Source organism: Solea solea, chromosome 13 (assembly GCF_958295425.1).
Source record: "Solea solea chromosome 13, fSolSol10.1, whole genome shotgun sequence".
Classification (NCBI taxonomy): domain Eukaryota; kingdom Metazoa; phylum Chordata; class Actinopteri; order Pleuronectiformes; family Soleidae; genus Solea; species Solea solea.
This window is the reverse complement of record NC_081146.1, coordinates 17660118-17677743: the sequence shown is the minus strand read 5'-3', so window position 1 is coordinate 17677743 and position 17626 is coordinate 17660118. Positions and strand designations below refer to the sequence as shown.

At 41.2% G+C, this 17626-nt stretch overlaps 1 protein-coding gene across 1 annotated transcript; it reads right to left on the bottom strand.

Annotated features, from left to right (window-relative positions):
* Positions 1-13839: 13839 nt before the first annotated feature.
* tpbgb (trophoblast glycoprotein b) lies at positions 13840-15983 on the bottom strand. The gene has a single exon (XM_058646730.1). It carries the CDS (start codon positions 15500-15502, stop codon positions 14363-14365), a length of 1140 nt encoding a protein of 379 aa, XP_058502713.1. The 5' UTR covers positions 15503-15983; the 3' UTR covers positions 13840-14362.
* Positions 15984-17626: the final 1643 nt, after the last annotated feature.

Below are 17626 nucleotides of genomic sequence, written 5' to 3'. Positions count from 1 at the left end.
ATCTGAAACAGAGCCCGTCTTCGCGTTGCCTCGGGCTGTGGCTCTGGCGCTGCACTGACTTTAATAGCTGCAGTAACAAAGTTAAGAAATGATTCACTTCAATTTGCCCGAGGCTAGTTCAGTTGTACTGTCCTGCACTACACAATGCTGTAATTGGAGAATGACTCATGGTCGTGATACGCAGTGTTTAAAGTAATTTTTGCAAAGAAAATATGGAGAGGGTTTTGTTTTCCTGCTTTAATTGCAGTACATATTATTATTATTATTATTGTTATATAGAGGCATTAACAAGGATGTTTTTAGCAGTGACATTTTTATAATTACCATATTGGTGCATTTGCATATGTTTGCATAAAATGATCATTTTAACACATTATCCAAAAAAAAAGGAAAAAGAAAAGAAAGCAATACTCATAAAGTGGAAGAAATGTGTTCTGACACCCACTAATGTGAAGTAGAAACACAGACTCATTTCACAAGGAAATAGTGTAGTGTAGTACATAATTCTCCTTTTTTGACTCTGATGAGAAGTTTTAAAAACTCATTTTTAACAAAACCTATTTAAAAGAGGCAGAACTATAATTGTAAATGTCAGACTGCTCTGTATTTGGCCTATGAGAGGAGGATTGTCCAGGCGGAGAAATGACTCTGTCTCCTCCATTGTAGAGTAAGTCACAAGACTAGTCTCAAGATCACTTTTTGAAGGTCCCAAATTTCAATTTTCAATTCAATTTGATTTTGTATAGTCACAACACAAGGTACAAGGTACTCTACATGGTAAGGCAGAAACCTTTACAATGTTATAGAGAGATGAGAAACCCAACAGTTCACACAATGAGCAAATACTAGCGACCATCTGCCTCGACCGGTTGGGGTGAAAGGAAAAATCGGGGAGCTGGGGGACAGAAAGAGGGGAGAGAAAGGGAAAGAGTGAGACAGACGTGTGAGACCAGCAGCAAGATATATAACAGTTGTATCAAGTTCGATTCAGACAAGACAGTTCTGAATCAGTTATGACATTTCTATCGTACTGCAATGTCATTTATACACGCAGTCGCATAGATGGCAATACTACTACTGCTAATGATAATGATAATAATTGAATCTGGATCTGGAGCCTGCAAGATGACGACAGAGAGAGAGAATGAGGACAGGAAGGAAAGACGCAAACTTGGGAGAGAAAGAACAAGGTTAATGACATGTAATTAAGTCATATTCATACCTAGAGTGTGAGACAATGAGTGTGTGAGAGAGTGAGTGTGAGTGCACCACAAAATTTCCCCCAGCAGTTTGAGGCTATAGCAGCAAAACTAAGTGATGGTTCAGGTTTCCCTGAGCTAACTCTATAGGAAGGTTTCCCAGATATATGCATTCATTTTGGAAGTCTTATACTTATTCATAATCTATAATGTAGGGTAGACAGGAGAAGGAGCTGATGTTGGTAGAGCTGAAGATGAAGATTCTGAGTTTTTTTCTTGGAAGTGACCTGGATGGACAGGATTAGAAAGGAGCGTATATGAGGAACAGCTCAGGTCGAACGGTTCGGAAATAAAGTCAGAGAGGAAAGGACGATGATGAAGGCCACTGACACGATTCATGGATGTTGTGAAGGACATGAGGACAGTTGGTGTAACATAGGAGGATGCAGGAGATGGAGGCAGATGATCCACCCATCAAAGGGAGAAGCTGAAAGAAGATGCCTCATCAGCTGTGTTGGAGTTTACTACCATAAAACATTTGTGAGGAGCAGGCTGTAATTAAGTGTGTAGTGTAGCTTTTGTGTGTGAGCCCTCTGTTGTTTTCATACCACTAAATGATGCCTCTCAGTGCTGTCAGCGTCTCAAGCAGTGGATGTTATTACAGCAGCCTCTCTACTTTGATCTTCCCTTGCCTCTGCTTGTTATCCAATCGCTCCGTTATAACTTGAACAGATCCATCATCGCACTACAAAGTTGCTGTGGAGGAGCGCTTGCAGGCCCCGAAGACTCAGCCTGTGCTGCTCATGTTCTCATTGTGTGTGACGAGGTTGCGGCGCTCATAAGAAGCTGTTTCTGAACCGCCTCGGCGCTTGTTGTAAAAAAACTCAGGGAGGGTGACTAACAGGCCAGTAGGGACGATGATGTGATTACAGTAAGTGTGCATGCACAACCCATGAGTTGTCATTAACATTTTACGCTGCTCTTTGTAACATCAGTGTAGCACAGCATTATTGCCTGCAACCCTGCCAACCTTGTTCAGGATCACTGATGATGAGAGAAGGCTGTTAGAAAACTCTGCTAATGGGCACAACAAGGAGGAAGCGTTTCATTTCTCCACAGCAGCTGTCTGCTTGACTCTGTGCACCCGCTCACATGTTCTGATACACACCTCCCCACTCACTCCCTCACTAATTAAAGTTGGAGCGTACCTGGTGTTACCTGGAGGGTTAGATGTTCACTGTAACAGAAAAACAATACAAAGAACTTTTATTTCAGAGGGCAAACAATGCAGAAAACACTGTTGGAAAGGGTGTTGTTATTTGCTATTAATGTTATTATTTTTAATAATAATTTTAGAATTTACCCTTTAACACCGAGCGTACCTCAGACGACAGGCGCACTTTGCATTACTGCAGTTGCAAATATTGCAACGGTTTCTGCAAGCTGAGACGTTGCACGTCAAAGTAAAAGTATGCTTATTACACCTGTACATAGTGTTTTTGGCCTGTTTATGGACATTGAGACAAAGATTCAAACGTTTGTTTTACGTGCGCAAAATCTGGTGTTCGTGTACAACTACAGTGTTTTTTCCAAAATTAAACTTTTTGGTTTTCATTTTAAATTGTTACTACACTATTTTAGCTTGCAGTAAATTGTAAATAACTGCCAGATACTGAAGTTATACTGGAAAGAAAAGAAAATTAGCTGTATGCTTTTCTAAAAAGGTAGGTTTTAAAATAATTACATATAAACTTTAATTTATTGTATGTTTCCACGCATTTATGTCATCCCTCTGTTTTATTTTATAGTGCTAATTTTCACATATTTCATAATGGCACATTTTATTTCCTCGTGTCACCTTTAATGACGGTGGTGTTATCAACACTCCCCCCCCCATTAATCGTTTTTACTTAATTAACTTTGACTGCTGACATTAATTCCGTCACCTCAGCGATGTTCAGAATGTTAAAAGTGTCCGATGAAGTACAGACACACATCTGGGTGCAGAGTGAGATGATGTAACCCACAGGAGGATGTTTATCAGTTTTATGGCAACATGATTGTTTTTTTGTTTTTTTTTCAATTTGTATCACTGTACATAAAATAAAATATACAGTGTAACCTCTTCAGCACGTTTGTTAGTTAATCCATCCACTTATTATCTTCTGCTTATCCTCTTGAGGGTTGTGTTGGAAGCTGAAGACAATCCCAGCTGGTTTACAGCACATATTGAAAATAATATGCACATTTACAGGACAGGAAGGAAATTATTTCAAATGTGAAAAATACCTCCCCACCACCTGAACACCCACATTTGTTTCTGTGAGTCTTCATTAGTAGTGCAATGTAGTTTATCAAGGATAAGTGAGGTGATCATTAAAGGGACAAGGTGTAGAAATTAGCAGCATTTTATTGGTGAAGTTGCATGTCGCACCTCACCCTTCAAGTTTCAATTAGCATCATCATTCATTCATCTTCTACTGCTTTGTCTTGCACATGAGGGTCGCTGGGGGCACTGGAGCCCATTCCAGCTGAGTGTCCAATTTGCCTAATTGCAGAAAGACCCTTTTTTTTCCGAGCGGGTCGTGAAGCCGAGTCTCCTTGCTGCAAAAGGCAAAAGTGTCTCATTTTGGGGTAATGAAAAGCAGTTTCTTCCCTCTCACAATGTACATGTTTCCAGGGTAAAGGATTATAAATATATGAAATCTGGATGCTTGGGAACTAAAGCATCCGGCTTGGGTCTAAATGCACACTTCAGTAGTTTTGTGGTGTCGAATATCGGGAATGAAAACGTTGTCTTTCGATGGAAAACTTTGATATCCGAGGAGTTAACTGCATAATCTCAGTCTTGAGAAGTGCAGGAAGTTACAGCCAGAGATAGAGCTCATTCCCTGAAGGACAAGACAAGGCTGTTGTGTTATCAGGCACTTATTTATTGCATTAATGTATGTGGAGGAGATATGAAGTGACAGGACAATTTGATAGTGCATAGAATAAATGTGAGAGCAGTTATTAAGGATGTATTAAAGTCCAGATATAGAAACCATATTTCCATGCATGGTTTCCATATTTAGAAAAATATTTTAATCAACACCCAGTGCTATGCACAATCCAGTTTTACTAATTACTGTAGTTTTACTTGCTGGTTACTTGTTCTGGTCAGGCTTACATGCTTGAAGGATCAAGAAGAAGGCATTAAGGTTTAAAGGCTACTTTGGTTTTGTTACATTAGTATTGTTTAAATTGATTGAAGTAACAGTGACACTTATATCTCAGTAGTGTGAGAACAAACCAGTAATCAAGCGTGTGATTGCAGCACATTCACTGCATGCAAATGCAACGGCTTGAAAGCAAAGTCGGACTTGAGGCGGCCAAGAGATGTTTATCAGACGAATGTGGGTCGAGAGGGTCACACAGCACAACCGGAAGAGACCTGGCTGCAGTCGAGTCTAACATTAACACAGCTGGTTTGCCTTTCATCAGCGTGTTTGCCGTCAAATCAGAGAGACATATGTGGAGGAACAATGCCCCACAGATATCATTCCAGAACGCGGGCTGTAATTCAGATATTTCTGATTTATGAGGATACATCTCAAATGAATGATTCTTTGACAGAGAGTGCCTCTGAGGCAAAAAAAGAAAAAGAAAAAAGAAGAAGATGAAGAAAACCTGTCGGCAGAAATACCACAGTTAATTCATCCATGCAGAGACTCCTCGACATACCTTTGGTCTGGGAGTTGATGCCTATATTTGGCTGCCCACTCATAAACCAAAGGTCCGGTTTTTGTCCATGTTTATCCTCACATTGTTAAGGGAATTTGCAAAGAGAGCATGATACATTAATCCGTCTTAAACTCTTTCAGGTTTTTGCACACATCGGTGACTTGCAGAAATTTGGTTTTACCAGGAGGAATCACACTTTCATCTACAAAGGCCTAGTGATGACAATAATCCAGTGGGAAAAGTTGTACCCTTGTGTTTAATCTAATAGAAAGTATGGACTATGTAAGCACAGAGTGGGCAACAAAGGCTAATTGACTTTTTATCCCTCTCATCTCGGATTGGCTCATGCACAGTAACCGGAGAGATCATAATTGCCCTAAGCGTTGGCTTGTGGATGTAATGGAGGTATCGTGAAGTACTATCCGATACGGACTTATGGAGCTCATGTTACACAGCACTTTAGGAATATTGCATTTCATTTGTGGAGGGGCTGTCTGTCTGAGCCTGTATCTGAAGCCTATTTCATTATTCTCCAGCGCTGCTGCCAGACTACTTTGCTGGCATGGCGGCTCAACTCATTTCATACAGAGAATAGAAAATGACAAGATGGAGTGCAAGAGGGCAGAACGACACACTTGACAACTGGGGGCCTGAGATTGTAACTGGAGACACGTGAATGCATTTCCACGTTCACGGAGGCTCCGGTGAGAGAGGGCACCGTCTGAGGTCTTGGATGTTATACACATGTATGGTTTGGAGAGCTGACAAAATTTGGCAGCGAGAGATCAGAATGATCATTTAGCTCACAGTCCAAAAACATGCTGACTTGGGCATTAGGCAAATTGGACACTCTAAATTGACCATAGTAGGTGTATGTGTCCCTGCGATGGACCGACGTCCTGTCCAGGGTGTAGCCTGCACTTCGTGCTATGTCAGCTGTGATTGGCACAGCGACCCCCTGCGACCCTCATGTGGAGGTTAAATCGGTAGAAAACAAATTGATGGATGGATTTCTGACAATTTTTCGTTTCAAGTAGAGGAAGAGGAGGAGTAAAAGCAACAAACAATGGCATTAAAAGACGTAGTAATTGAATAGAAACCTTAGAATCATAGCAGTTATGAATGATCGGAATCTAACATATGACATTGAAACTTAAAGGTGTAAAATGTAAAGTAGAATACAGTTCTATAAAACTGTTGCAGCTGGGATTTGGGAGGTTCACATTTTTCAAGTCCAAAGAGAGGAAGGTCTTCATACTACGTCTCATCAGCTGCGGCTCCGTAACAAGGCAGGGTTTTATTGTTTCCGTGCTTTTTTACGGGAACATCCCCTTGGAGAGCATAATCCAGACTAAATAATATGTGAGATCTGCTGTGAAATAGTCATAAAGAGGGGAAGGATGCATGTGAAGGAATGAGGGGGGGTCATTGGACCCGCTCTGCCGTGTGTGGGGATTTATGAAAAACAGTATCATTTCAGGCAACGGAACAAATTCCTCCAGTTAGAGCCGTACCCTTGTGTCCACTTTAGCACCTTTTGTACGAACAGATTAATGGAAAGTGGATGGGTTTAGTATTCTGTGTGGACCTTGTTATGCTGTTTCTACAAGGCCTGCTGAGTTTTCTAATTTGGATGAATATAAAGTATATGTTTTGTTTTTCGTTTTAAATGGAGCCACCAAATGACCTTGTAAAGAAGTGTCGCCTTGCTGCTGTGCTGCTGAGGTCATTACTCATCACGACACCTTCCGTCCATCTACATCGTATAACCAAAGTGTTTAATACAGTTCCCAGCTGACGGTGTGACCACACAAAACATCAGCAAAGAGGACTACAGGCACTGCTGTAAATATGCGTTGCTATGGATATAAGTTAACATGTGTGCTGTCTGTTAGCATGGAGTGTAAAGTGTCTTTTGGGGATTAACTGAAACAAAAATCTACCTCAGTGCGTTGCCCTTTTCGCAACGCACTTTTCTTTGCTGCATAGGTTTTATTTTTAGCACATTAGGCCCTGATGTCTTCCTTAAAGGGAGATGATTAAGACAGTATCATAAACACTGACATTAAAGGAAGAGTTTGGGGAATTGGTTTATTTACTTCTTGACAGTTATATGCTTACATACTGTGTCTAAAAATAACGCTACAGCTCGGAGGTGGTTAATTTTGCATCCAGCTTGGCTATCAACAACTTTGAAGAACAATCATTGACTCAATAATTCAGATCCTGACAACAAATTACAAGTCATGGTTTTATGAGGACGTTATGGACTGGAATATTTCTTAGATTAGTGCAGCAGTGGCCTCCTTAATTTAGTCCCGTCATCGCTGTATGTTCAGTTAACCAGTGGATAAGTATTCTCCTGTCTAAATATCAAATGTTTTATTTATTTTTTTAAAAGAATTTAAGCCAAGTACATCAAAACGTGAGAAAGGTTTGCCAAAACAAATGTTATGGAAGTTCAAACTTCTATTTGTTAACAGGAGCTTGAAGGAATCCTTCTGTATTTTACCTCACAGGCTCTTCGAAGGTCAAGTGTTAACTCTGAACTTCTGTTTTTGAGTAAATATGAACAGTACTGTTCAGTGACAGTGGGGGAATCTCCATCTGCTCATGACAGTCTTGTGATGGATCTGAAGATGGATCTTAGCGTGGACCTCTTTACTGGTCGGTGTTAACCTTCGAAAGACATAACAATAATATAACAAAGAGCTTGGTATCTTTATAACAACAAACGAAAAGGAGGAAATGATCCAATATCAAACGAGAAGATGTGCCACGTCCAGTTTAATCTTCACATCAGTACATAATTAACATTTCACAGTTGATACAAGAGGGATAAAACAATATCAACGGCCTATGTCATTTATTGTAAATACGAAATGTCAAATATGGCACATATGCATTTTGATCATAAATAACGTCAACACAGAAATGGTGGAAGTAATAAAATATAAACACGCATGGTCTTGTATTTACATCTCTTTAAAACACGTGTTGATAATACACCCATTACTTGTTATGATTGTGGCGCTGCATCTGATTGAATGCCTGTAAACACCCAGGGTTCGCAGCCTGACTAATTAAGTGTTTAAATAATCTGCGTTCAAGCGGTGGGATTAGAGCCAAAATGGCAACTGTGCGACGTGTTGGTCGACTCAAAGCTGCGTGGATGTAATTTTGACCCAGTGTAAACACGAAGATACCAGAGGAGTGACATGTTTCCATGAGCTCAGGGTTGAAGGTGAAGCAGAGAAGCAGTTACTCTAACAACTTGGCAGTTTCCCCTTTCTCTTCTACACAAACACCACATATCATCTTGATGGAGCGCCGCATTGTTCGGATAGTGAAAGCCGCTGTAAAACCGTCTCGCTTTTTGTGCAAGAGCACAGACAAAGTGAGCTCCGCGGCTCATCCCAGAATTCAGATGCCCTTGTCCACAAATGAGTCTCTCCTGGTTTTTAAATGCCACTGAAAGTCAGTCTTTGTCTCCCGTGTTACAGGCCTTGCCAGGTTTTCATGTGTGAGCTCGTATAAGAAGGGGAAACACCGCACTTCCTTCTGGGACTGGCTCATTGATCCGCTGAGAAATCAATGCAAATCTCAACACACGTGTGGTCGATTGGTTGTTAGCTGTTGTGTGTGCTGTGAGGAAACATTAACCATCTCCTATGGACGAGCAAAGACTGGCTTGTAAGACATGAAAACCTCCGGGATTCAGGTCTCTAGTGTAGACATCCTAAAGTGAGGGTCCTTCAAGATCACTAAATCGACATGTGTCATTACTGGGGAACAGTATGAGAGTGTAATGGTCTGTATTTGTATATCGCTCTTTTCCAGTCTTGATGAGGAAGTCAGAACTGCTTTACATCAACAGTGTTGCCATTCACCCATTCACACCCAATTTACTTGTTTACTCATGCGTGCGCCCTGCTATCTACATTCATAGTAAAGTGTGACCAACAGTTTGAATCATACACATATTTTCCTCCACTTCCTTGGCTGTGAAATCCTCTCCTTCATCGCCCACGGAAACAGAATCTTTGTCCTCCATTTCTGATACAACACTGGAAACTGAAACATTTGGGAGAATCAAAACGCCCAAGTTCTCACTCATTGCAATGACCTTGTATGGTCTTATTCGATGTAGCATGCAGTTTTATATTGTATGTATCCAAAAGTAAAGCCATAGAATCAATAATAATACATAATATAGAACACTTAACAGCTATTTTTTTAAATTTTGGGATGTAGCAGGAAGCGTTGGTGGTCCAGTTGAAGGAAGCATTTGCAGCAAATCATGCCTAAAGCTGGACCTAGGTCTGACCTTTGGATACAGATAATGTGGGTTATATTTAATAAGACAAAAAGCACATTTATCCATGTTCAGTATTTATTTTACATATTAAATGGCATCCTGTTTTTTCATGCGTTTTACTACACAAAACCAGACATGAAAAACTTGCTTTGTGGTGACAATATTTTTCTAGATACTTATTGAGTCCAGTTTTAGAGCATGTGATCCGTCTGAAATCATGAAATCTGTTAAACAGCGGGGAATTTTTGGAGGGAAATCTTATGCAAATGACAAATGACGTATTTTTCGAATCATTAAATCTATTCTGTAAAGGTCGCTCAGGAAAGGTCCGTATATTATTAACATTTTACATCCTCAACTTCCAAGCAGTACGTCAACATTCCGTTAAAAAACAAACAAGTAACCTCGGACGACCCTCTACGCGCAAAGGTCATTCTCAGTATGTGTTTTGATATTTTACATGTATCATGCCGCCTTCCTTTGTGTTTATTATTTTGAGTAAAACTGGCAGATTTGGTGTCTTCTCGGCTGGGTCTTTGCCTCCTCATCCCCGTGTTCGCTCACTATCTGTCCCACGAGCACATGTGGCAGCTTCTGCATGACCGCTCTCACTCAGAGAGGCAGCGGTGCTGTCAGCTCGGATCTGTCTTCGTTGCAGATAAGCCTGTTCATTAAGTCCAACACGGCTCAACAGGAGGTGAGCTACAACGACGCGCTCATGTTCGGCAATCATAAATCCACATTAGAGAGGACAAGGCATCTCGTGTGGAGAGACGTTGGCGCGTTGGTGATAACAAATGGATACGGATACGGCGTATACAGATAAAAAGCTGACATAGCCACTGTATCCGAGAGATCGGCAGAAACGATGGCACAGTCTATGAAGCATGGCCCGTATGACTGCCATTTACATAGCCTGATTCTCTTTCTCAGGGAAAGGTCAGTGGCTGGGGCAGCTTGCCAGGTGTTTGTAGAGCAGCAGACCAGTACAGTGTGGTGAATGTAATTACGGCACTCTGGCAGTCTGATAACCTGCCAGTCTCTGTCTCTCAGCACCAGGAAAGTGCAGCAGAATATTAAATGAAAATCTACAAACACGGTTGTGAGCAGGGAGCAGTGTGTGTGTGTGTGTGTCTGTGTGTGCAGTGCACCGGGGTACAGCCTTTTGATGTCCCGTTTATGCCAAAGTAAGAGACACACACAAGACCTTGCTCTGTGGAAAATTCCATTCCAAAGTTGAGCCGGAGCCGGCGGTGTGTCCTGGTAGTCAGGTTTCAGTTTTGAGGAAGCATCTCCATCTTGTTTGTATCTTTATTTACTGGTCTCATCTAACCATCATGTTAATGAATGATAGCAGGAGGCAAGGCTTTTCTTTCTACAGTCTATCCTGAAGGTGGCGCTTTACCCAAGAGTGTATGCACAGCTTTAACGGCTCCAGTCATTTAAAAAAAAGTCTCCCAGGTGCAATCAAAACCATACAATTCTTATCATCTCTGTTTTGTTAAAGTAATTCAGTCATTTATAATGTTCTTTATTTGGCATCCTTTGATTGATTGTTCAGCAATGCATTGCTTTTATCATTTCATCTAGTAAAGCACGTTGGAAAAGTGCTTTATAAATCATTTTTATAATTATTTCAATTAAAGATTGTACATGGACATGGTGTGATATATCTAGTTGAAGCTAAGATAAGCTTCAGCTGACTGTGTTTTTAATGCTATACTAACCATTAGTGTTTTTCCCAGCATTGTGACAAATACTAAGAGTGTCATTTTAAATTTGTGTAACTTTTATTTGCACACAGACACCTATCAATTAAAGTCAAGTTACACACTCCATTTGTCCCCGCAGCAAGGATAACATTAGTGAGCAAAAACTCTCAAAAAAGTCTCAACCTACCCCTTTAAACCTACATAAAAAAGCCAAGTCATGCATAATCTGTCAAATCAATTTCATAAATCCCAACTCACTTTTTTAGAGTTTCAAGATCACTTATTTAAAACAAGCATCAATAAGTAAGAAAAAACTTTTTCCCAGTTTAGTTTTATGTAATTTTAGTTTTAATAGTCAATTTCAATGTCATGGCATTTTTTGTTTTGTTTTAACATGCCTTTATGATTTTTGTGGACCCCAGAAGGAGTAGCTGAGGGTTCCTCATGAACAATAAACAATACACATAAAGTTTTTTATTTATTTATTTACCTTCAGGTGAGGGACTGTTCAGACAAGGGAGTCTATAGAATAAAAACAATACTCCTGTTCGGCCTAGCTCGAGTCTCGGAGGGAAAGATAGAACAACAGAGTGCAACAAACTCTGTTGACTGTCTGATTCCCAGAGCTCCCAGGAGCTGCAATAAAATCAACAAGAACAAATATGTCGCGCTCATGTGGTGGCAATGAGCTTTAGGCTTTAATACAGACAAGAGAGGGTCCAGGGAGCTGAGCACAGAGACATGCCGCTGCCTCACTGGACCTCGGCTGATGCCATAAGTCAAAGACTGGCTATTTAGACGTCAGAGCTGTTTGGAGACTAGTGTTAACAAGCACAAAGGGGCCACTGAGTGAGCCAGAGAAGGTGTGGTGGTGCTTTGAGAACGAAGAACAGTCTCTTCACTCATCTGGTTTTTTTTTTCCTCTTCCACTTTTCACTCTTTCCTAAGTTTTTCCCCCCTTCACTGTAATTACACTGGCTCTGTCAAGCACAGCTTGAGGAGTGGCCCAGCAAAAATGAATATGAATATATGAATCTGCAGTGTGTGTGTGTGTGTGTGTGTGTGTGTGCGCGCGCTTGCATTTGTTACCTCTTTAGGACAGTTAAGGTTAGGTATGAACTGCTTAAGGGAAGGTGAGGGATAAGGCTTTGTTTAAGCTGTCCAAATAACTGTAAGTCACTATGATGTCCTAAAAAAAATAGCTGTGCAAACCAGTGTGTGCGTGTGTGTGAGGAATAAGACATTGGTCTCTGTGGAAACATGAGGTTGTAAGCAGCCTGCACCTGCATATCCCTCCTGGGACAGGAGCGGTGAGGAGAGAGATTTCTGGGGAATTATGTGTGTGAAGAGAGGCCATCCATTTTAAAAGTCAACCTGCAACAATTACAAATTGAAGAAACAAGTGCCTGTTACTAACAGTCTTTTAGCTTTAACTTAATTTGTGTGCAGATCAAATCACCAAGGAAAGTTGTGATCATCATAATAAGACCTGGAGCAACACACCTTGAAGCCAATTAGGGAAAGAAACCTATTAAAGGTGCAGCAATATTACAGCCATCTCCCGTTTTGGAACACATGCCTTGGAGAAAAGGAGATTTTCAGGTGGTAAGTGTAAGACTGAAGTTGTGACAGCACGGCTTTGGTCCACAGAGGCAGTTGCGCAGCTGCTGTGTTTGTCAGGAGAGCATTAACACCAGCCAGAGCATCAGACCAGAACAGATAGTGTTACACATCGCTTCCCTTTCTGATGCCAAACTGGGCATAATCAGACACCTCCAGAAATGTGTCCGATTATGGCAGAATTACAGCAGCTGCAGCTGGCTAAAAAAATAATGAACACACATTTCGTACTGAAATACAAAGAAGTGTCAGATATGAAGACGGGCCTCATCGCAGCTGAGATGCAGGCCTGACAAAAAAAAAAAAAAAAAACTGGGAAACAAATCTGGGCATGAGCCACGCAGTTGTACTACAGATTACAAGTAGCTACAGGCTGTGTGAGACTAGTTGTTAAGGCGTGTCGCGTGTGTGAGGGAGTGGAAATCTGTATCTCTGGATGTTCTTCAAACAGCCAAGGGAGGACGCAGTCATTGTTTTGCGCGGGATTTCATTAATTTAGACTGCGAGGTGGCAACATGCACGCTATAGTCTTCAAAAGAATACATTCATTATTAATGATTAATCTATACCATACTGGAAAAGAGGAAAAATAACAACTGACAAATATAAATAGTAATAGTGAAACGCTTTTATCCCCCAAAAAAACAGGGTGACATAAAAAAAGCCAAGACGCTTAAGCTCATTTCCATAAAACCTCTGTGTGCCCCATGAGAATCTTGGGTTCAGTTCGCCTTCATTTGCATGTGCCATGAAACAGCGTGTACCATCTAAACCGTTTTATTTTTGCAGATACTCACCGAAGTCTCTGGGCACATGTCAGGCCTGCCCTACGCCTACATTATTTGGGCGGGGGAATTTCCTGTGCAGTCTGGGATGTTTATCAGATTCTCAGCAGGAAGCAAATTGGACTAGCGATAACAGCTGGTGATGATCATTACCTTAAGACCTGCAGATACAGTACACGCTCATTTAAATTCAGACAGCATGGCCTCTTTTCAACTTCTTAATCTAACTTCATTTTATTCCTGCAGCAACTCGCTCAAACGGCACTCGCCCCGTCGCAGCTGAGACACTTTGGATGTAAGCGGCACAGCAGAGGTGCAGACGTTTCACACATTGTTTAACATGCCGACAGCTGAAGTGAGGTTTAGTGTTTGTCATGTGTTTGAGGAATTAGTGCATGTGTATATATGTATATATGTGTGTGTGTGTGTGTGAGGCCTTTGAATTGTCAGTCTTGAGATTAAAAGCTCTTAGCCGAGATGGATATCATCAATCCAGACGCATTTTATTTGAACTGAATATCTTGACAGAAAAAGGGAGCTATCACATCCACCGACTAAATCCACAAACTATGCAATGTGCACTATAATCGTCCAAAAATGAATGGCATACTTAAAATCACAAAATTCACATAATCAAATGAACAAACTTATAAACAAGCAGCATAGCATTTCTCTGCAGCAGAGTCAACAGGAGAAGGATGCAACGTTTTTTCCCAGGTATTCTTTCACTTCAAAGTCAATGCACTCCGTCCATTTATCCTTCAGGAAAGTAAAAATAGAACATATCACTCTTTTTGAAAACCTCCCGCATGAATCGCTGTCCGTGAAATGTTGCACGGAGGAAATGCAGTTGACGACACAGCTTCCTTGAAGACATGCAGCCGTGGCTGTATGGAGGTAAATGGGGGTAAATGGGAAAGGAGAGGAAGATGCTCATGCAAATGTCGATAGTTTAAGTCGTTTTAAGTCTCAATGCAGGGTCCCAGACCATGTCCCATCCTGGATCTACACGTCCGAATTGATGCTCAAGTTGGCCAAACGTGGGTCAGAGTTTATCTCATACCTGTAATGGTACCCCTCCATGTGGTCCCTACAAGCATCCCGGATGTTGTACATCCAACGCTTGATGCCTTTTCTGTTCAGGTAGAGCACCAGCAGGAATATGAGGCCAATCAGTGCCAGCACCAACCCCAAGAAAACATAAGACGTCTCCAGCACGCCCTCCATGTCCCCCGAACACTTCAGCTTTGATGGCTCCACCTGCAGGAGCCGTCGTCTCCTCAGGGCTTCGGGGTCTGTGCAGGTCAGATTGTGCCCATCAACGACCTGAGAGGAATTATTCAGCCACATCAGCATGTCCTCGATGATGCAGTCGCAGCGCCAGGGGTTCCCTGCCAGCCAGATGCGGAGACCAGGCTTCAGGTCGAACTCTGCCAGGGCAGTGTTTGGCAGATACTTAAGACTGTTGTCCCTCAGGTCAAGGTCACGCAGTGGAGGCTCCTTCAGTGTCCCGTTCTGAATGGAGATGATGGAGCTGTTCTGCAGGCTTAGGTTGACCAGGTTGGAGAGGCTCCTGAATGTGTCCTCTGGAAGAATCAGGAAGTTGTTGTTGGACAGATCCAAGACTTTCAGCATGAGGAGCTTCCCACTCTGCAGGACATTTAGGACCACCTCTACGGAGGAATGATTGTGGAAAGACTTACTGAGGTTCAGCATCTGAAGTTTATTGTCATCAGGGAAAGCTCTGTCGCTGAAAGCCTGGAATTTGTTGTTGCTCAGGTCCAGTCGCACTAGGTTTGGCAAGTTGTCAAATACCATTTCTTCCACAGACTCCAACTCATTCCCGCTGAGATAGAGGTCGGTTAACATTTCCAGGCTGTTTGGAAAAGAGTCCTCAGTAAGGCGGGATATGTTGTTCCCCGTGACAAACAGAATTTTGGTATTGCTCGGTAGAGAACGCGGGATATTGTCCAGGTCCTGGTTTTGGCATTTTACAGTTTGCGAGGAGCACAGGCATCTGTCCGGACAACCGTGGCAGGACAGGACGACTAGGAGGAGAACAAGTAAACGCATAATACCCGACTTGAGCGCTCCACTCCGGGTTTCTCCGCTTTCACATCCGCACGACTCTCTCAAGGAGCGCATCTTGGATTTTACAAATCAGTCTGCGCAGAGCGTGCGTAAAGATCCAGCTCAGTTATTGCCGCCTCGCGGAAAGTTTTTCAACTGTGTGTGTGTGTGTGTGCCACCTTAATCCTCCCGAAAACTGCTCCCACTTGCAGCCAAGGCTCCATATATGAACTACCCCCACACCATTCTTGCTTAGTCTATATGTCCACGAGGATGAAGGTGGAAGTGGGGAAACGTGCAAACTTCTCGGATAAAAAAAATCTACTCCACGTTTCTTTTCCAAACCTCAGATTTTAAGGGAAGAAATGCGGCTTTATTCTTCTCCAGCTGGGGGAAAACAGTCGAGTTCTTTGAAGAAGTGTAGTACCGGCGGGTAACTTGCTCGGGTTACTGTTTCCAAAACACACAGCCCACTTCACAGTCTCCCGAAGGTTCCTCCTGTTTCATGTGCACTTCCAGAATGCTGCTATCTCTACTCTCTCTCTGTGTGTGTGTGTGTGTGTGTGTGTGTGTGGAGAAAGAGAGAGAGAGCAGCAAACCACTGGTAGGTGGGATCATACCATCATTCAAGAAAATGGAGGGGTGACCAAAAAACTCAAGTTTACTTGAGACCAATTACAATTTTCACTGTCAAATATCCACATAATCTGATCAAACCATTACAGAGAAACAATAAAATAAAATGTTGTATTAAGTATGTTTAATAAAACAGGACACTCACACATCTGTTGTCTGTATTCTGGTTACACACTGTCTATCTTGCATATACTATTAATGATATGCAATATAGATTAGTTATTAATTAACTACTAATATTTTTGATGTTTTGTCTATACATTTTATTTCCAGATGTTTGAGGTTGGCTATTTATTACCTTCTAATTTTTTTTTTTACTATTTGTGCTGCTGTAACTCCATAAAATTTCCTCACTGTGGGACTGTAAAAGACTATTATCTTATCTTATCTTATCTTATCTTATCTTATGTTATCGTATCGTATCGTATCGTATCGTATCTCATCTCATCTCATCTCATCTCATCTCATCTCATCTCATCTCATCTCATCTTATCTTATCTTATCCATCTTACCCAACCAAATAATTTTCTCTTCCATTTTGCCCGATACTGATGGGCTACCTTATGGATTGTATATAGAGATATAGAGATATAAAAGAATACCCCATGGGTTTCACCCTATTCCATTTTTGGTTGCTGGAGTATATTCTGGGAACTGCATCTGTTTAAATCAAATCAAATACAGCATTATCAATATCCCAAGGCACTTTCCATAATAAGAAAGAAATAATATAGAAAGAAGAGGAAACATGTATAAAAATAATTTCATATCAGCATCATCATCATGGTGTGTTAGACAAACCAAAACAATATTATTTAAACAATAGGCCTATAGGAATGGTCATAGACGTTTTGTTAAAACCACCCAGAGCCACTGTATGTCACCTGTAACGTGACCAGAGCTCAGATGTCCGTCTTTTCTCAGTTCAGATGTGATAATTTGCCTCTGGCAAAAAAACCCCCCAGATGTGTTTGACCCAATTTCAGAGGAAAATGTCAGCTGTGTGATCTTGGAAAATGTTGAAAATGGCCTTTTTGTTTTATTGTCTATTGTATCACAGACTTAGATCCAGGCTTTATAAAAGACTGCACAAGTTCTTTACTTTTACATTTTCTGATGAATGCAATCTTCATTTCTCGGCTTTTTGTTTGATCGTATGAATATTGTGTATTGTGTATAATAAACTGACTTATATACTAAATCACAATCATAATATATTTACTTTTTGGAATGGAAATACCTTCAGGGATAATTGGTGGGGAAATGAGTCCTCGCGTAAGGAGATGGGAAGGGGGGATTCCCCTGGATGAATCCGTTTGAGCAATAAGACTTTTGTATGATTTGATATTCAGTCAAATTTCAAAACACACATTTTGAGAAATGATATCCCTAGTGGAAGAACACAGCTGGAACCGAAAGGAAACTGGTAAATGAAACACTGGGTCTTACAGAATCATTGGTATTTATTTGTTGTCTCCTAACGTTTATACAGACAATCGTATTTTTATTGAAATTGACCAGTCAGTAAGAGTATAACAGAGAATACATTTGACAAAAAAGAGA

Coding starts and splice junctions, on each gene's coding strand:
- tpbgb (XM_058646730.1), bottom strand. CDS start 15,502: ATGCGCTCCTTGAGAGAGTCGTGCGGATGTGAAAGCGGAGAAACCCGG.